General features: G+C 47.1%; 1 protein-coding gene and 1 non-coding gene across 2 annotated transcripts; both read left to right on the forward strand.

Annotated features, from left to right (window-relative positions):
* The first annotated feature begins 313 nt into the window (after positions 1 to 313).
* GPRC5A (G protein-coupled receptor class C group 5 member A) lies at positions 314 to 20,081 on the forward strand. The gene is made up of 4 exons (XM_043882471.1): positions 314 to 601; positions 13,952 to 14,880; positions 18,766 to 18,824; positions 19,121 to 20,081. Exons 2-4 carry the CDS (start codon positions 13,959 to 13,961, stop codon positions 19,211 to 19,213), a joined length of 1,074 nt encoding a protein of 357 aa, XP_043738406.1. The 5' UTR covers positions 314 to 601; positions 13,952 to 13,958; the 3' UTR covers positions 19,214 to 20,081.
* On the forward strand, positions 16,286 to 16,358 carry TRNAC-ACA. The gene has a single exon. It is a non-coding gene; the product is annotated as a tRNA-Cys (tRNA).
* Positions 20,082 to 20,624: the final 543 nt, after the last annotated feature.

Consider the following 20,624-nt stretch of genomic DNA (forward strand, 5'->3'; position numbering starts at 1 on the left):
CACCCAGGCGCTGGCCAGTTCCCCCTTTCCCGGGCCTGGCTTCCCAGGGTACCCAGGAATCACATGGGACGTTGCGAACTGTCCAGCCCGTGTCCTGGGCGGACTGGAGTGCCCGGCGGGAGGGCGGGGGTGGCTCCCTCCTGGAGCTGACAGCTGGCCAAATGGATAGGAAGCATCTGCTCTCTGACCCCTTTCTTTACCCTATGCCCTGGGACGTCCCAACCAGCTGATGCGCCGCGCGCTGAGCGGAGCGGGTGCTCTGGGTCTCCCCTCCCACCACCACCCCGCATTGCAAGGGTGACTGTGCCGCTGACGTCAGGCGGCTTTTGGCTCAGGCCCTGGCCCGGGGACTTCATTTTCATAACAGCGCGCAGTGCCGTGGAACTGGAATAGGCGTGTCCTCTCCCCCTGACCCTCTCCCGCCCCTTGTCCCTCTGCTCACCCCCTCGCTCCCTCCTCCCTCGGTCGCCTTTATAACTGCTCGGCGCCGCGAGGGCGCGATCCCTGCCCACGGGCTCCCCCAGAACCTACAGGGGCTGCAGTGCTCCCTCCACGCGCGCGAAGCAGCGCCGAGTTCACGTGCCAAAGCCGAGGCTTCAGGGTAAGTGAGGCGCATGGAGCCAGAGCGCGCTGGGTTCGCGGATTGAAATCCTCGGGGGTCGGGGGGTGCGGGGTAGGAGGGGGCAGGGGGTGCTAGAAGGGGGAGATGCAAGAGGAGAGAGACCCCGGTAATGAACTGCAGCTGGCTGGGAGGGGAAAAAAAATCCCAGGAAAGGAATTCCTGTAGTTTAACTCAACTCAGATTTTTTTTCCTGCCTGGACTTCCCAGGCTAAGAGGCAGAGAGCAAAAAGATAATCAGGATAAATAGTTTCTGCTCAGATACACTGAACAAACCCAGTAGGTGGAATCCTGGCCCGGCAGGTGAAAAGTTCTGGGCTCGGTCTAGGGAAAGAGAAAAGAGGGAGGAAGATCTTAGAGGAATGGCAGGGAACTGGCTGGGTGGGCAGGAAGGAGATGGTGACCCCTGCTAGTCTACCCAGATACTGAGAGGTGTCCATTTATTTTGTCCTTTCACAAGTGTGCCCTTCTGAATTTTGGGAAGTAGATTCTAGAAGCCACCTCTTCTCGTGACATGAGTGTGGCCATCAACTCTGCAGCATTCTCCCTTCTGCTGTCCCTTGAGTTACTCTGGACTCCTGGGTTGAATGTCCATTTGAGTATCCAGTAACAGCCCACCTTCAGGCACCAACCAGATGGGACTCAGCAATGACCCCCAATTGTCGGATATGGTCCCTTAAACCTCCCCCTGGGGAAAGGGAAGCCAACTCAGGTCCAAGGAGTTTGTAGGACTTTCCATTCCTGAGTTGCTTCCAGGCTGATGTTTGTACACGCCACACCTGTTGAAGGGTTTGATTGAATCAGCCAGGGCTGTGGACTCATTCCTGAAGGGAATACTTGGGTTACTTGTGGCCCCTGGGAGGGGCGAGGGTGGGGGTCAGAGCTCTGCCCTCTGGTCTGTGTGCTGGTACTGGGAGGGTCAACAGAGGTGTCATCTGGGAGACAGGCGCCTCGAGGTGTGGAGCGGTAGATAGGTACTTCAAAGGCACATAGGAATGAGCGGAACTCAGAAAGAGCTAACATCCTGGGAAGTGCTCTTAGCCTTGAGCCGGCAAGCCCGACTTCTCATCCCAGCTCTGCTGGCTTGTAGCTGGGAAAAGGCTGAGCTGGGCTGTGAGTTCCTCCTAATGGGACTTGGAAGGATCCTCAGCTCCCTCCCAGGGCCAGGGCCGAGAGTCCCCCTCTATCTATATATGTCTCTTTGAGCATCTTCTTTGGAGTACGCTTTTTTGTATCCCACTCCTTAGTGAGAATTGAAGATAACAGGGTGTGAAGAAGAATTTTGACTATGATTTTATTCTCATTCTCATTCTGGGGGTTTGTCTTTGAATGGAAGAATGATTTTGCTTGAGGAGTCTTCGAATTTTCTGAGTAGTTTGGTGTGTTTGTTTCTGCTTATATTCCTATTTTGATTGCCTTGTGGTCAAAATATATGGTCTGTGCATTTCTTATTTTAGACTTTATTGTTATTATTTTTTGTGGTCTAAAATATGCTGTTTTGTAAATGGTTCATAACCACTTCAATAGAAGAAGTCATATAAAGAAGTTGGTAAACCAGATTCCTGGCCAAAAACATCCCACGGCCTGTTTTTGTAAATAAAGTTTTATTGGAACTCAGCCATGCTCATTTTGTCTATATATCATCTATGGCTGCTTTTGGCTACAAACAAATGGACTGCAAAGCCTAAACTACTTACTGTTTGGCCCTTTACAGAAAATATTTGCTGATCACAGATATAGAGGATCTGAATTATATTACTAATCATAGAGATCTAATAAAATATAAAGATAGAGCATATTTTGATTAAAGTATCCACAGAACACTTTAAAAATTTACCTTATTGCCGTTTATTTTTTTCTATTTCATTTGCTGAGGAGTGATAAAGAAGTGTTAAAGTCTCTTGTAACTATAGTATTTCTTTTGATTTCTTTTTGTATTCCTGGTAGCTATTGTGTTATGTATTTTGGTGGTATATTATTCACTGCATACAAGTTTATGATGGTTATATCTTCAATGTGGAGCATTCTTAATTATTATAAAAAAGTTTTTAGGTCAGCATAATAGCTTTTTGCCTTAACTAAACTTTGTGTGATAATAATAACTCAATTCTTATTTTTCTTACCTTGAACAAGCTATTATTTAACTTTGTACCTGATACATAATACTTACTAAATAAACCTATCTGTTGTTGCTGCTTTTTTTGCACTTATTTTTATTTTTCCTTTTCTTTCCTTTCCACTTTTCTGAATCCTATTGTTTTAGGTGAGGTTCTTATAGGTATCATACGGTTTGATTTAGTCTTTTCAAAATAAAAAACATTCCATTTACATTTATTGTAATAATAGTTGCTTGCTATTGTCGTCTAATTTTGGCCACATAGTCTGTTCTCTTCATCTTCTCCCACATTAGATAATCTATATTGTATTTTTAGATACACTGAGTATATGGTAGTACTATTCTCAGGGTTTAGAAATACAGGTTTGTAAGGAGAGATAAATCTCAGAACATAAATATATCACCTTTATATGTGGAAGTAAAACACTTGAAAGAAGATGTCTTTGAGGTGGTATACCAGAAGAGGAGTTCATCTTATCCACCTATTTTCTTGATGCTTTTCACATCCTTAAATTCTGGGCATAAGAGATTTAGTAGTTTCACTCAAAATCTTAAGTCAAAAAAAGTGATTTCCTGTATTTTATTTTATGTTTCAGTAATTTATCTAAAGTTCACATGCATTGTTTAGAATAGAGGAATATGATAATACCTCCAAAAAGTAAAGAAATTGGGATGAACACTGTTCTTATTTTGGGTTGGCCAAAAAAGTTCATTCAGGCTTTTTTGTAAGATCTTGTGAAAAGCCCAAATGAACTTTCTGGCCAACTCAGTGCTTGTTTGACTGCCTATGTAGGAAGGATGATTTATTTTCTCCTAGTTACTACTTAGAAACTCAACTCAGTGATGTTACTCAGATGTTGTTCACACGCTGTTTCGACGATGCATCATTTTTATGTCATCAGAATCCAGATGGCTTACCTGGAAGAGGGGTTCCTGGACATTTTGTTGTAGATACTTTCCATTTACAGCTAATCCTGCACCTAGTACAGAGGAATTTCTGTGGGACTCCACCCTCATCTTAGAACTCAGCCTAGACTAAAACACAAGGATTAGCATCACATATGCAGCTCCCAAAATCTTTCCTTTCCATTACTCACACTTACTAATGAATAACTTGCTTTGAGTTTTATTCACACCCAGTATTAGTCCAAATCATTTGCTCAAAAACCACTGTGCAGAGCATATAGTGAGGGCAATACCAACAAATAGAAGATTTGCTCTATTTCCTTAAGAGTTTGCTATCTGATAGGCGAGTTAGCACTGATATTAATGTATGCTGTACCAGGGGGCCCCAACCTCTGGCATCTAATGCCTGATCATCTGAGGTGGAACTGATGTAATAGTAATAGAAACAAAGTGTATAGTAAATGTAATGAACTTGAATCATCCTGAAACCACTCCCTAACCCCACATTGGTTCATGGAAAAATTGTCTTCCAAGAAACCAGTCCCTGATGCCAAAAAGATTGGGGACCGCTGTAATATATGACATATCTATGGAAAGACTTGAGTGCTGAAAAATAGTTAATAGTTAATAACTACAATGAGATCACAGATTTAGAATGAGTTGGGACTGATAACTAAAAAACCCTCAAGGTAGAGGTAAGTTTGGAGTCAAATTTCTAAGAAACATGGTACATGAATTGTGATTAGGGGGAGAAGGGTCTTTCTGGCAAGGAGAATAACGCATGTGGTGAGGCAAAGAGCCACTTTGTCAGAGAAGGTCTTAGATGAGCCCCAGTTCCCTTCCAGAGAGAAAATGCTCTTGGAAGTTTTTCATAGATGTGGGGATGGGAGTTAGGAAGGTTGGAAAAAGTAGGTGGGAGGACTAGCTGGAGAAAAGCCTCGAAGCTCAAATTGAGGCTGAATCTGTTCTAACAGACAAAAAGGAGCTGATATGCTTTTTTTAAAAGGATGTTTTTGATGTGGACCATTTCTGAAGTCGTTATTGATGTCATTAAAATATTGCTTCTATTTTATGTTTCAGTTTTTTTGGCCAAGAGGCATGTGGGATCTTAGCTTCCTGACCAGGAATTGAACCTGCACCCCCAGCATTGGAAGGGGGAGTCCTAACCACTGTATCACTAGGGATGTCCCCTGGCAGATCCATTTTTTAAAAAATTCCTAAATCCAAAAGTCCATTTTCAGATCTTCTCTTCTTTGCTGTCCTTGGAGCATCTTACTCCATCAACCACTCTGGGAAGCTGCTCTTTGGCTCCTGGGAGACCATCTGGGCTTATTTCTTGTACTAACACTGGCAGTCTCTTTTGAACAACCTCTGCTGACTCCTGCTTGGTTGAGATGGTGTTCCAGGGTTCTGTCCTCGGCCCTCTCGCTGCCATGCATGCTCTCTGTATGATCTGGTATCCACAGCTGTGACCCCTCCATGACCCCTCACTTGTGCTCACAGCCCAAACATCTCCTGAGCCTCAGACTCACATGTCTGAGAGCCGGGAGGTCAGCACAGCCCGGGTCGTGGAGCCTGGCTTTTATTTATTTTTTTGGCTGCACTGTATGGTTTCTGGGATCTCAGTTCCCTAACCAGGGATTGAACCCAGGCCATGGCAGTGAACACCCAGAATACTAACCATGAGGCCACCAGGGAACTTCTAGGAGCCTGGTTTCTAAAAGTCAGGTCATCTTGGGCAAGTTATTTAAAGTCTCTATACCTCGCTTTCTGCACTGTAAAAGGGGGCATAATCTGGTGTGAACACACCCACACTACTATATATGAGTCAGAAGATAACCAACAAGGACCTACTGGATAGCACAGGGGAACTCCCCTCAATACTCTGTGTTAACCCACATGAGAAAAGAATCTAAAAATGAATATATGTATATGTATAACTGAATCACTTTGCTATACACCTGAAACTAATGCAACACTGTACATCTAGTAGACTCCAATAAAATAAAAAATGGGGGCATAGTAACAGAGCTGTTGTGAGGATTAAATGATGCCTCCCTGACCAGGGATCGAGGAATGGAACCTGTGCCTTCTGCAGTGGGAGCTGAGTCTTAACCACTGGACCTCCAGGGAAGTCCCTCCAATTCATCTTAGATTCAACAGATCTAAACTGGGCATCTCTTCCCACAAGCCAGTATTTCTAAGCTCCATTGATTCTGCCTTCCTAAGAATCTCCCACCATTCCTTGCCCATCTCTCAGGCCTCATCTCCCTGGTTTCCTCTCTAAAGCCTTTTTTTAAAAAAAAAAACCCCATTAGGGAGAGTGGGTCACTCTTTTCCGTGTGCCCTCAAGATCCCCCAAACACTCTGTAACCCTTATTTATGTGTCAGTGTGACTCTGTTGGTCGTCCTGGGACAGCCGCCACACTTTGGGTCTGAGGGTCTGAGTGATTTGTATACTTAACAGCACCTGACACAAAGCAGACACTAAAATGTTGATTGGAAAAAAAAATGTTGATTGACAGGAAGATTGGCCAATTGCAGGATTGCTTACTTTGGCGACTTCTCAGATGTTTAAATAGAGAGAGGCTTAAACAGACTTATGGTTGCCAAAAGGGAAGGGGGGCTGGGGCCGGGATGAATTGGGAGTTTGCGGTTAACAGATGCAAACTATTATATAGAGAGTGGAAAAACAAGATGGTCATATTGTGTAACATAAGGTACTGTATTTAATATCCTGTAATAAACCATAATGGAAAAGAATATGAAAAAGAATATAAATATGCATAACTGAATCACTTTGCTGTACCTGAAACTAACACAACATTGTAAATCAACTATACTTCAATTAAAAAAATAAAAATAAGAAAATAAATAGAGGCTGGAGTCAGGGAGAAAAGCTTCAGGGAGCAAAACAGTGATTTAGAGATGAAATGGAAGATTAAATTCTATTCATAAAGATTAAAATTCTATTCATAAAGGGATAATCTTGCTTTGTTACACTGAATATGTAAATTCAATATGTATCGCTTCTCGGTCTTTTGGCTAAGATCAAGTGTAGTAAATTCAATATGTAAATTCTCCAAGAATCAGTCTTATCACCTACAAAATGGGTTGTAGGAATATTAAATGATAAAATAGATGTAAAACCATGTTAATGAGTGAATACACCTGGAAACATATAAACTCTCAGCATCGAGTCTGGCTCTTAAGGGGACTCCATATGTGACAGTAGTTGTCATTTGTATTGTTCATACTTATATTGTGACTATTGTTATTACTACTGAATGCATGTGGCAATTCCAGAATAGAGAGAAAATTAAAATGTTAGAAAGTTGCCAATTTGCCTGGCTGGGATGGTGTGAAGACTTGGCTTGACTTAACAAACACTTGAGTTGTTTTTTATCATCCCCCAGGCAGTTATCCTTAGAGATCATTATCATCCTCTTCTTTTTATTAAGTTTTTTTTTTTTTTTTGCTGTTTTTACTGGAGTATAAACAATTTACAATGATTTACAATGTTGTGTTAGCTTCAGGTCTACAGCGAAGGGAATCAGTTATATATATGTGTGCTAAGTTACTTCAGTTGTTACCCCACAGACTGTAGCCCACCAGGCTCCTCTGTCCCTGGGATTCTCCAGGCAAGAATACTGGAATGGGTTGCCATTTCCTCCTCCAGGGGCTCTTCCTGACCCAGGGACCATACATAGGGACCTCCCAGGTGATCCTGACCCAGGGATCGAACCTGCATCTCTTAAGTCTCCTGCTTTGGCAGGTGAGTTCCTTACCACTAGCAACACCTGGGAAGCCCCTATGTATATATATGTGTGTTGTGCCAAGTCACTTCAGGTGTGCCCGACTCTTTGTGACCCTGTGGACTGTAGCCCGCCAGGCTCCTCTGTCCCTGGAATTCTCCAGGCAAGAATACTGGAGTGGGTTGCCATTTCCTCCTCCAAGGGATCTTTCTAATGCAGGCATCAAACCTGAGTCTCCCGCATTGCAGGCGGAGTCTTCACCATCTTATGTCCTCTTCTTTTTAGATGAGAGAACAAGATAAATCTCATATAAGGAGGAACGTTAAAATCAGCTCTGGGCAAAATTCAGGGCCATGGGTGATTCCTGCTCAGATAATCCGGGGAGGGTCACATACAGCCAGCTGGGCAAGCTGCTAAGTCTGGATATAAGTAACTCCAGACACCCTCCCCACCTCTCTGGAAAAGGGGGGTCTCAGAGGTTGGAAAGGAGCACCCAAAAGACCCTTCACATGCCGGCATTTGACCTTGCATCCCCATCAATGCCTGTGTCGGTCAGGGCAACTTTAGGGTCAGTCCTGCTCCAGTGACCCTGTGGCTCTGTCTAGCAGGCGAGTGTTCCCCTGGTGTCCTAAGCCGGTACTCAGACCCTTCAACCTCACCTTCAGCCCCGGTCTGGAGTTTGGTTAGGAGTTTGGGGCAGACATTCTTTTAATGACAGGAGACGGGGCAGGAAGCAGGATGAGGGGATGGGAGAAAGAGACTTGGGAATTGTCTACAAAAAGCTGTTCATCCCTTGCTGGACATGGGCTCAGAATGCCTAGTTCAGCACCTGGCTGCCTTTCATAGAGGAGAGAACGGAGGCTCCAGGAGATGGTGTCCACACAGAGGCAGCTGAAACCCCTCTGTCCTAAAGGTCGGAGTCAGCGGCCTCGGAATAGAGCCCAGTGACTCCCTCCCTCCCTGCTTCCCTCTCGTCTTTCCCCCCAACCCCCGCTTTGTTTTTTTTCTTTTTCCTTTCTCTTTCCTCCATCTTTCATTTGTTTTTTTAACCTTTCTGTCATGCATTGACTCATTTGAAAAGGGTTTAAGCCAGCACCAAGGGCTATCGGGGTCTTGGCTGTGGGCGTTGGTGGATTACTGGATGGGAGTGGTTGGCTCAGCTGCAGTAATAAGTGAAGGGGGTCTCACCCTTATGACTCAAGGTCCTTGCTCGTGTCTGGGGCTAGGCTGAAACCTCACCATCTCCCTCCAGAGCGCAGGGTTTAGTCATCAGAGAATTGGGTGGGAGCGAATGACTGGATTCCAGTAAAACCTCTGCTTAGATCTGCTTACTCAGGATCCAAGCTACCAGGAGGCACCTGGAATCACTTAGTAGCCCAGCTGTGGCCAGACTCCTACCTCAGACCCACCTGAGAAGGATGGGTGAGAGGGAGTTAGAACTGGGGCCAAACGCAGTGGGGGCTTATGAGGAAACCCGCCCCACCCCACTGTCTCAAGAGTAGCCCTGCTCCCCACCAGATTCTACTTCTATCCACACACTCACTCATCCATCCTGGTTAGGTGCTTGCCCTTCCATGGTGGCTCAGATGGTAAAGAATCCACCTGCAATGCCGGAGACCCCGGTTCTATTCCTGGGTTGGGAAAATCCGCTGGAGAAGGAAACAGCTACCCACTCCAGTATTCTTGGGCTTCCTTTGTGGCTCAGCTGGTAAAGAATCCACCTGCAATGTGGTTTGATCCCTGGGTTGGGAAGATCCCCTGGAGAAGGGAAAGGATACCCACTGCAGTATTCTGGCCTGGAGAATTCCATGGACCATATAGTCCATGGGGTCGAAAAGAGTCAGACACGACTGAGCGACTTTCATTTTCACTGCGTCAGGCGCGAGGCTAGAGGTCGGGGAGAGAATTTTAACAGCTCAATCCCTGCTTTAAGGAGGCTTTGAATTTAGAAGACAAAGACTCACCAAGGGGCACTATAGGATTTTGTGATAAATGCAGGCAATGTGAAGGCTCTCTGGGCATTCAGGGGATGTAGCTCTCATCAGGGGGCTTCCCCGGTGGCTCAGCTGTAAAGAATCTGCCTGCTAATGCAGGAGATGCAATCCCTGGGTTGGCAAGGTCCCCTGGAGTAGGAAATGGCAACCCTCTCCAGTATTCTTGCCTGGAGAATTCCACGGACAGAGCCTGGCAGGCTACAGTCCGTGGGGTCTCAAAGAGTCAGACATGACTTAGTAAACAACAACAGTCTCTCATTGAACCAGGGCATCCAGGGAAACATCCTGGAAGAGGGGACCTCTAAGGTGAGGGATGTCAAGGAGAACGCCCCATACAGATGGGGCGGCAGATTTGAAGCGAGATAGTGGGGCTTACTGGGGAGATAATGAGAAGCACACATAAGGGGATGATGAGGAAGGCATGGTGAGGCATGAGGCTGGAGAGGTAGGCAGGGGCTGAGGGTGGACAGGTGATAGCTCGTCCCCTGGCCACAGACAGAGTGTCTCTGAGAGCCTAAGCCTGGGACTTCCCTGGTGGGCCAGTGGCTAAGACTCCATGCTCGAAAAGCAGGGGCCCAGGTTCAATCCCTGGGCAGGGATCTAGATTCCACATACCACATCTAAAAGATTCCATGTGCCCCGACTAAGACCTGGCACAGCCAAATAAATAAATAAAAATAAATATTGAAAAAATGATATGGGCTATATCATAAGGTGGTTGTAAGACTCAGACAAGTGAGTTGTATACAGCCGTGCTTGACCCATTGTGAGAATGAGTTATGAGACCTTCCCTCCTCTTCAGAGCAGGTCCAGGAGTAGATTGTCTCTTTTTGTCCTTGTTTGGTCTTTGTAGGAGCACCTGCTTTCTTGGTTGGACTCTAGGTCTCTCTGCCCACCCTTCCTTTTTTGGGGGGAGGGGGGTGCTGTGCTGTGAAGCTTGCAAGATTTCAGTTCCCTGAGCAGGGATTGAACCTGGGCCTCGGCAGTGACAGTATGGAATCCTAACCACTGGACCACCAGGGAAGTCACATAGGTCTCTCTGCCCTTGACTCTGGTTACCGCATGACCTCTAATCTCATTTCAGTTTGTCTCTCTCCTCCAGCCCTCAGGTTCTTCTCCGAGGCTGTTGCTTTTTAATTCTCTTTTATTTGAGTTTCTATTCTCAAATGGTGGTACTGCTCTTTTCTTCCTCAAACCCTGCCTTCTAAAGGACTTCAAAAATAAATAAATAAAATAAAGGACTTCAGCTCCTCAGAACCCTGTCCCTTTCCCCAGCCCCCATCCTGGCGGCTCATCTGGGCCATTCCCTGAGTGACCCAGCGCCTTCTCAGTGCAGATCTGCTTGTGAGTGAGTTTGTTCAGTTTTATTTCCCTCTGACAAAATGTAAAGTGCTCGGGACATTTCAGACCCATTGTGCAATCGCTGTTATGTTGGGGAAAGGGTGGAGGAGGACTGAGAGGTGAAATAGGAAGAATAGTTTCAAAAAATTAGTCACTCAGATAAAAAAAATTTACCAACAAGTTTTCATTTGAAAAGTTTTTCAAATTTTCTCAATTCAAGAGAATTGAGAACCATGAACCTTAACTGGATATTTGATATGAAAGCGTCGTTGTTAATTTCTAAAGTGGGATGAAGTTAAAAAGGAGTTTTGTTCTTGACAAATATATGCTGAAGCAGCTATGTAGAGAATGATGTTTGAGATCTGGCTAAAAATGATCTAGTGGAGACTTCCTTGGTGGTCCAGTGGTTAAGACTCCTTGCTTCCAGTGCAGGGGGCATGAGTTTGATCCTTGGTTGGGGAGTTAAGATCTCAATGAGAGGTGTAGCCAAAAAAAAATCATTAATTGCTGTGAGACCTATTCAAGGGCAAGTCTTATTGCCAGGCATAGATCACAAAATGGTTTAGACTAAAAATGGTTTCTCTTGTGTTAAGAAAGTCATGCCAGGTTCTCTTTCTCCTCGTGTGCTTACAGTGTTGGACCCTGGTCTGGGGGTGCCAGGAGGCCCCAGCACACAAACCCTCCCTGTACGGCTCAGAGGAGGGGCTCAGAGGTCCAAGTTGGGTGCCGGGCAGCACCAGAACGTTCCTTTAGTGGAAAACCTCATCAGTCTCTCAAGATTGAGAGTTCAGAGTAGACTGGTTCAGAGTCCTTTATAATTATCAGATAATTATGACAACAATGACTTGTCAGCCAACAGCACTGCCCTGAGGGGTGGGGAAGGAGCAGTGCCAGGGAGGGGCACGGAGGGTGAGAGAAATACCTTTCCAGCTGGAAGCCGCCCTTGTGATTAATCAGAGAGGAGTGCAGCGGGGAGGGAGGAGAGAGTGAGCCTGGTCCCTTCCCCTGCAGACACTGCCCTTGACCTAGACCGCGCCCTTCCTCTTCTACATCCTCAGCCCCCCTCAGGGGGGCCTGTCCCTCTCCCTGTCCTGTACCACCCATATCAGACTTTGGGGGGCTGTGTATTTCAGGGGTTGCCTGTATCTGAAGCTCATCTGCCTTTCTTTGTCCTCTTGCGTCTCATTCTGCACCGCCTTGCGGAGGTGGAACATCACCCATCCTTTGCTCTGTGCTCTGCATGTGGTTGGGATGACCAGAGTGTCATATCCCTGGGCTGGAGTCCAGGTGACAGACCCCTGGCCTGGGGAGTCCATGGGAAGGCTATGCAGCAGTGGCAGGTTAGATCTGTTTCTTCTACTATAGCAAGGAGCATGTCTGATGTCTGTTTCCCCTTTACCAGTTGATCATCTGGCAGAATGATGGACATGTAGTGGTGCTGGTTGAATGAATGGCTGAGTTACAAAGTGAAACTTGAAGGGACTTCCCTGGGCCTCAGTGGTTAAGACTCTGTGCTTCTAATGTAGGGGACACAGGGCCCACCCCTAATCAGGGAACTAAGATCTCACATAGCACCCCTGCAACATAGCAAAAAGGAAAAAAAAAAAAATCACAATTCCATAAACAGCATACAACAAAACAAAAGCTTTCTGTTGTGTCATAGAAACTTAAAAACAGTCAAATAATTCAGAAAAAAAAAATTATATGTCTGTTGAGAAGCTATTAGGCTCCTCTGTCCATGGGATTTTCCAGGCAAGAATACTGAAGTGAGTTGCCATTCCCTTCTCCAGGGGAATTCTCCCGATCCAAGGATTGAACCTGAGTCTCCTGCATTGCAGGCAGGTTTTTTTTTTTTTTTTTTTAACCATCTGAGCCACCAAGGAAGCCCAAAAAGGGGCATGAGCTATTGGTGATATTTTCTGTTGGATCACCTGTTTTCATGTCATCCAGGATGTCCCTCCTTACGAGTAGCTAATTAAGAGCTTGCTATGGGGACTTTCCTGGTGGTCCAGTGGTTAGGACTTCACACCTTCACTACTGAGGGCATGGGTTCGATCCCTGGTTGGAGAACTAAGATCCCACAGCGTGGCCAACCCTATGACAGGGAAGACTGGTTCCATTGCTTTTGGGATCAGCAGTGCCATCCTTCTAAACCTTAATTAGGGAGGGAGGGAACATAATATGTGACAGCAGAGCTCAAGATGAGGGCTCAGTGGCTAAGAGGGGAAGGCTGACACTCTCCAGAGAAATCTATGGTTCACATAACTCAGATAATACCTATGATTCTCTTGTCTGAGAGAGGTTGGGAGGCTTACAGATAATATCCATGGCTGGGCCCGAGGTAGAAAAAAACTGGAGACTGTTAATATGATTCAAGTGTTAGCTTTATTATTTTTTTAGGTGCTCCACAAAGCTTGTGGGATCTTAGTTCTTTGACCAGGGATCGATCTCGGGCCCCGGCCAGTGAGAGCGCTGAGTCCTAAACACTGAACCGCCAAGGAATTCACAAAGTGTTAACTTTATGGTTAGATAATTCCATGTTCACCAGTTCCTAAGAAAGCACTAGTCAAAAATAGCAGGAACCCTGGCAAGTTCTTTGTGACGTATTCCTTGAGATGTGACTCAAATACTCCATTCAGCGTTCTGGGTTTCCTGGCTTCAGGGAAAATATTAATATAGCTAAATTGCAGGGAGGGAGGTATGAAGAGTCCTTTCCCTTCATCAGCCTTTAGAATTTGCCGTGAGAGGTGGAGAACAGCTAGTAGCTTGCTCTAACGTTGTAAAAACAGAGGTAAAACCCTGAGTCGCTTCAGTCCTGTCCCACTCTTTGTGACTCAATGGACTGTAACCTACCAGGTTGCTCTGTCCATGACATTCTCCAGGCCAGAATACTGGAGTGGGTTGCCATTTCCTGGGGCTTCCCTAGTAGCTCAGCTGGTAAAGAATCCACCTGCTTTGCAGGAGAACTGGGTTCGATCTCTGGGTTGGCAAAAGGAAAGGCTACCTCCTCCAGTATTCTGGCCTGGAGAATTCCACGGACTGTATAGTCCATGGGGCCGCAAAGAGTTGGACATGACTGAGCAACTTTCGCTTCACCTGCCATTTCCTTCTCCAAAAAACCCTGACTAAAGATACAAAATTATTTTCGAACTGTTTCTGGTCCTCTATGCCTGAGTTAATGGGAGAGATTCACCCCCAGCCCAACTTTGCTTTCTTGCAGGACCAGAATGTCCACAACAGCCCCTGATGGTTGCCGCTCAGACCTGGACCCCAGGTACTACAAACTCTGTGATAAGAAGGCAGCCTGGGGCATCGTCTTAGAGGCGTTGGCTGGTGTGGGGGCTGTGACCTCGGTGGCCTTCATGATTGCCCTCCTGGTCCTCATTTGCAAGGTGCAGGACTCCAACAAGCGCAAACTGCTCCCCACCCAGTTCCTCTTCCTCCTGGGTGTGCTGGGGATCTTCGGCCTCACCTTCGCCTTCATCATCACACTGGACGGCAGCACGGGGCCCACGCGATTCTTCCTCTTCGGCGTCCTCTTCGCCCTCTGCTTCTCCTGCCTCCTGGTTCACGCCTTCAACCTGACGAAGCTGGTCCGAGGGAGGCAGCCGCTGTCTATGCTGGTGATGCTGGGCCTGGCCCTGGGCTTCAGTCTGGTGCAGGACATCATTGCCATCGAGTATGTGGTCCTCACCATGAACAGGACCAACGTCAACATCTTCTCTGAGCTTTCTCCTTCACGGCGCAATGAGGACTTTGTCATGCTTCTCATCTATGTCCTCTTCCTCATGGCGTTGACCTTCCTCACGGCCTCTTTCAGCTTCCAGGGATCCTTTACTGCCTGGAAGAGACATGGGGCCCATATCTACCTCACCACTATCCTCTCCATTGGCATCTGGGTGGCGTGGATCACCCTGCTCTTGGTCCCTACCCTCGACCCCCAGTGGGACGACACCATCCTCAGTTCAGCCTTGGTGGCCAATGGCTGGGTTTTCCTGCTGGCTTACATTGCACCCGAGTTTCAGCTGCTCACAAGGCAACAGAACCCCATGGATTACCCTGTGGAGGATGCTTTCTGTCAGCCTCAGTTCTTGAAACAGAGCTATGGCGTGGTGAACAGAGCTTACTCTCAAGAGGGGATCATTCAAGGTATAGAACCTGGTTGGGTGCAGAATCCTTCGTGGAAAAAATGGATAAAATCGTAAGATATTATTACTGTAGGGAACATACAGGACATGCTCCTGATAAAACATAAGTTCTCCAAAACTCAGGTCTTGCTTAAAAGTCATCCAGCTAGTTAGAGACAAATAGAACCAGAAGCTGGCCTCAGGAGTCAGTACTTTTTTCTATTTTTGATGTAGATCATTTTTAGGCTTCCCTGGTGGCTCAGCCGTAAAGAATCTGCCTGCAGTGCAGGAAATGCGGGTTCAGCCCCTAGGTCAGGAAGATCCCCTGGAGAAGCAAATGGCAACCTACTCCGGTATTCTTGCCTGGGAAATCCCATGGACAGAGGAGCCTGGCGGGCTACAGTCCCTGGGGTCACAAAGATTCAGGCACGACTGAGCACATAGGCACAGACCATTTTTTACAATCTTTATGTAATTTATGACAATATTGCTTCTGCTGTATGTTTTGGCTTTTTGCCCATGAGGCTTGTGGATCTTAGCTCACCAACCAGGGATTGAATCTGTGCACTCCCTGCATTGGAAGGTGAAGTCTTTAACTACCGGACCACCAGGAAGTCCCTATCTAGTACTTTCTATCCAATACCATGTAGGTTTCTCTGAATCAAAACAAGATGGAGCGAAGGAATGGAAAAGGAGAAATTCCCAGAGACAAGTGGGTGAGATGATGGTGTCCTTTATAGAAGACAACGGGGCAACGTTTGTAGAAATGTGGAGACTTTGTGGATTTTTAAAAATATACATTTATTTAATTTTTGGCTATGCTGGGTCTTCATTGCTATGAGGGCATTTTCTCTAGTTTTGGCCAGTGGTGGCTACTCTCCAGTTGAATGCAAGGCCTTCTCATTGCAGGGGCTTCTTTTGTGGCAGAGGATGGGCTCTAGGGCACTTGGGCTTCAGTAGTCACAACATGGGTGACTCAGTAGTTGTGGCTTCCAGACTCCCATGCGCGTTGCCTCAGTAGTTGCTAAGCCACACAGACTTAGTTGCTCCCACCATATGGGATCTTCCCAGATCAGGGATGGAACCCGCACCTCCTGCAATGGCGGGCAGATTCTTTACCACTGAGCCACCAGGGAAGCCCCTGCTTTTGTAGATTTGAATGCACAAAGCCCAGTCATGCAGTGACCACAGAGCACAAAGTGGGGAGAAAACTCTTTTATCATAAACCAGCAGGAATCTCCATAAAGTTACTGAGGATTTCGATGTAGCCCGAAGAGCTACATTTTCTTGTCCGTCTCTGGCCTGCGGGAGGGAATTTTGCTCTTGTATGGAATGGTGAGCAGCCAGACTACACTAATAGCCAGAAATTGTCTTTACTCATATGCCTCTGTGCATTGCTCTCTTGAGTTTATATCAGTCTCTAGACTTCCCTGGTGGCTCAGCTGGTAAAGCGTCTGCCTACAATGCAGGAGACCCAGGTTCAATCCCTGGGTCAGGAAGATCTCCTGGAGAAGGAAATGGCAACCCACTCCAGTATTCTTGCCTGGAAAATCCTATGGATGGAGAAGTCTGGTAGGCTACAGTCCATGGAGTCTGCAAAGAGTCGGACACGACTGAGCAACTTCACTCTCACTTTCATATGCCTCTGTGCGTTGGTCTCTTGAGTTTATATCAGTCTCTGCGCCTAATCAGGGAAGGGAGGGACCTCCAAGGCCAGGTTCATAGCTCCAGCTAGTGAATTTCTCTGCCCTTGGAGCCTGTGGTACATGACCTGCTGGTATTATCTCTGTAGCCCTGGTCCCTCTCCTGTGCTCCGGGAAGTCTGAAGGGAGGGGGAGAGCTGGGGGGCAGGGCAGAGGGGATATTTTCCCACCCATCCCCTCTTGTCCATTCCCGATGCTTCAGTCTATCACCTTATGCCTGAATCCACGTTATGGGTCCTTAACTGGCCTTCCATCCTTTAATCCTTTCCCTTCACTCCAAGGACCACTGTCAGCTCCCTCTCCCTAAAATACTCTTCTGCCCACCCCCTTTCCTGCCCCTATGCCTCACTGGCTCCCCATTATCCACTGCATTTACCAATTCCTTGGTGGGCTTCCCAGGAGGCTCAGTGAGTGATAAAGGATCTGCCTGCCAATGCAGGAGACATAAGAAATGCGGGTTTGATCCCTGGGTCGGGAAGATCCCCTGGAGAAGGAAATGGCAACCCACTCCAGTATCCTTGTCTGGGAAATTCCAGGGACAGAGGAGCCTGGCGGGCTACAGTCCCCGGGGTCACAAAGAGTCGGACACAACTGAACAACTCAGCACACACGACTGGTGAGGCTTTTCACAGCCGGAACCCCACCACCCCCAAAGCTGTGCTCTCAGTTCAAACAAACCAAGTCCCCTGCACTTTCCCGTCTGCCTGTCTGGGCTCAGAGAGTGTCTGTCCCTCCTTATTCTCTTTATTCAAAGAGGACATGTCCCTCCTTATTCTCTTCCTTTTCCAGCGTCCCTATTCCCCAGTCTTGCTCAGTCTTTTCTCCACCCAAATAGCTCTAGACCTTTGAGATGCTGTTATCAGAGTCTGTCTCATCTTGGAGTTATTTTCGTAGCTGTCAGATATTCCGGACTCTCCAGTGTCAGCCTTAGGGCAAGAATCATTCTGATTAATCCTATTTTTCACAATATCTCACATACTGAAGGTGCTTAGGAATTTGTTGAGTAAACTGAAGAGGTAAATTTGGTGGGAAATAAATGGATTGCTTTAAATTGCATTGTATTTATGTATTTAGCTGCCCTGTAAAGAGCTGGGCATGACTGAGCATGCACTCAAGCATGCATGGGCAGCTTGGGAGATCTTAGTTCCCCAACCATGGATCGAACATGGGCCACAGCAGTGGAAGTGTGCAGCCCTAACCACTGGACTGGAGGGAATTCCTTAAATAGTTTTTGTGATGAACGTGTGTGTTTACTGGTCTGTTCCTGAGTCGAAATCCCTCTGATTTTGGTCTTTCCTGGTGGTTCAGTGGTTGAGACTCCCCCGCGCTTCACTGTAGGCAGCACAGGTTCAATCCCTGGTTGGATCCTCTATGCCACTTGGCCAAGAAAAAAAAAAAAATCCCTCTGATTTCTCCCAAATAATAGAAAATGATTGCTCATAGATTCTATCCCTTCACAAAGAAAATCATGGAATTTCCACCCCTCCTTGTCGGGCAGGTAAAGAGGTGGGTAAAGCCTCAGTAAGATTCCCTCTAGGTACACCTCTGGTCAGATATGTGTCTGAAAACACTAGCTTCAAATGTGCTTTTGAAGTGGCCTAGGACGAAGAGCCTCTGGAGGGTCATTTTTTAAAATTAATTAATTTTTAAATTGAAGGATAATTGCTTTACAGAATTTGTTTTGTTTGGTCAAACAACATGAATCAGCCATGGGTGTACATGTGTCCCCCTGGAGGGTGTTTTGGAAGGTGTTTCCCTAGTGATTATATGTGGCTAGTTGTTCATTTATTCAACCAATTTTGGGCTGCCTCTGTGCCTGGTCCCAGGCTTGAGGACAGTTTCCTCAGGCACAAAACTGACCATCGAGGACTTCCTTGGTGGTCAGATGGTTAAGACTCGGCACCCCCAATGCAGGGGGCCCAGGTTCAATCCCTCGTCAGGGAACTAAGATCCCAGGTACTGTGACTAAGTCCTGGTGCAGCCAAATAAATAAATCAATATTAAAAGAATTAAAAAGAGAGTAAGATAGTTCTTTAAAAACAGACAAACAACAAAAAAACCCCAAAAACCCTGATTGTCTCCCAGGGAGACAGAATTAAACGGATATGCATCATGGTTTATACATGACTCACCTGGGGTGAGCACAGGTTGGGGCGCAGAGGAGGGGACCCTGATGTTTACCTACTCCTCTCCTTCTGTTTCAGGTTCTGAAGAGACAGGGAGCACGCTCTACGCGCCGTACTCCACCCATTTCCAGCTACAGGTAAAGGAGCCCTTTCCCCTTTCTCGTCGGCAGTGTTAGCACCGCAGGAACATCTGTCCTTCGGGAATAGATGATGTTGCCACTCTGATGGCCCCTAGATGTCACCTAGAGAGGATGACGGGTCTACTTTTCCTGTAATCTGCCTCGTGAGGTTAGGACAGGAGAGCACAGAGCAGGGGAGGGCTGAGAAGAAAGGGGAGGAACGTTAGAATCCTGCCCGGGTTGGAGGAAGAGATGCTGTGGAAATGGCCGGGGAAGTGGAGTGAGTTGAGCAAGACGAAATGCTTCCTTTTCAGAATCGGGATTCCCCAAAGGATTTCTCCATTCCTCGGGCCCAGACTCGGGTTAGCCCTTACAGTGACTACGAAGGAAGGAAAGATGTCAGTTAACATGACCCAACGGGTGAGATGAACGCCGCACGTCAGCAGAACCAGCAGGGAGTCCACGAGGTGAAGGCTGAGTCCTGAGTCTTCCCAGGAGCATCACAGGAAGACCTCTCCTCCCGCCTCCTCGGCCGCCTTTCCTCTGTCCTGGGGTTGATGGGGCTGTGGGGACCACAGTTCTCAGCAGCATTGCAGTTGTTCCTTGGTCCCATCCCAAGGCTACTTCTCTCGAGTGGGAGTCTCGGGCAACTCAGGGCAACTCTTAGCATCCCTGCCGTTTTACACGTGACTGAGGCTCTGGTCATCTGACCCACACGCTGACCTGTTCAGCCTCCGAAGCCAACTCTTCTGACTCTGGGCTGGCTTTGTGCTGATCACTTGGCTCAGAGCAGGGTTGCACATCTGAGCAAAACCAGCAAAGGACCATCTCTCAGCCCACTCTGCCCACATCTACACTGGAAGCCAATTTACCGGTACCTCCCTTCTTGCCCGGCTGGGACAGGCTTCAAAGTCACCTCTGTGATGCCGCCTAACCAGGGTCCCTAGCGCCAGCTCTCCCAGACGTGCCGTTGGTCCTCAGACTTACCTCCCTGCTGCGCCTCCCCAGGGGCCGTCCCTCCAGACTGCACCAGAGTGTATGAACTCCAGTTCTCTTTGCCAGGAGAATGTGTGCTGTTTTGCTCTGAGTTCCTGGCGCTGATCATCTCCCATCCCCTTACTCCTCAGCCTCTGTAAATAGATGTACCCTGTGTTCACCCTCTGCATTCTGGAAGTGGGTATTGTCCACACATGGGCAGGGGGTTGTTTCTTGTAAAATAAGTTATTCACCATTCTTCCCTCCAGATGCAATAAAAGTGTGGCCGCAGCCATGTGAGAGGTGGGCACCTGACATTTGTCTTTATGTGGGAGCTGAAGTTCAAGGTTCAGTCCCACTGGGTGTGGACTTGAAAGTCCTCCACGTGTCCCTACTCCTCCTTGTGTCTACAACAAGTGTGTGTTGCCCAGTTTTAGGGGTGAGTGGCAAAGGTGAGGGGGGAGCTGGGAAGGGTCAAGAATCTGAGGTTTTGCTTCAAGTAAACAGAGGAGTGGCAGCTTCAGAATGGAGTTTGGCAGCCGGGGTCAGACCAGGAGAGACCTCAGAGCCAGTGTCACATTTCATCTGAGGTTTAATTGTAGGAGGGGTTAAGTCCAGATCTCTCATTTAATACAATTAGTTCATAATCTCTCTCGGAAAAGACAGGCTACCTAACAATTATCATTTGCTTAATCCCAGAAACAGCTTTGCTGGGCAGGGCAGTGTAAAATTGCTTTTGGGTAAAGAAGAAGAGAGAAAAACTGAATGACATTTACAAGATTGATTGCTGAGTTAAGGATTTACCGCCCAAGAGTCTGACGCTCTGCTTCTCATCACAGAGAA

This window comes from Cervus elaphus, chromosome 22, assembly GCF_910594005.1.
Source record: "Cervus elaphus chromosome 22, mCerEla1.1, whole genome shotgun sequence".
In the NCBI taxonomy this organism is placed as follows: Eukaryota; Metazoa; Chordata; class Mammalia; order Artiodactyla; family Cervidae; genus Cervus; species Cervus elaphus.

Bases quoted from the DNA above. Each gene is read 5' to 3' on its own strand.
- GPRC5A (XM_043882471.1), top strand. From the start codon at position 13,959: ATGTCCACAACAGCCCCTGATGGTTGCCGCTCAGACCTGGACCCCAGG. The intron at 14,881-18,765 runs GTATAGAACCTG...CTTCTGTTTCAG, and splicing joins TCAAGAGGGGATCATTCAAG to GTTCTGAAGAGACAGGGAGC. The intron at 18,825-19,120 runs GTAAAGGAGCCC...CTTCCTTTTCAG, and splicing joins CCACCCATTTCCAGCTACAG to AATCGGGATTCCCCAAAGGA.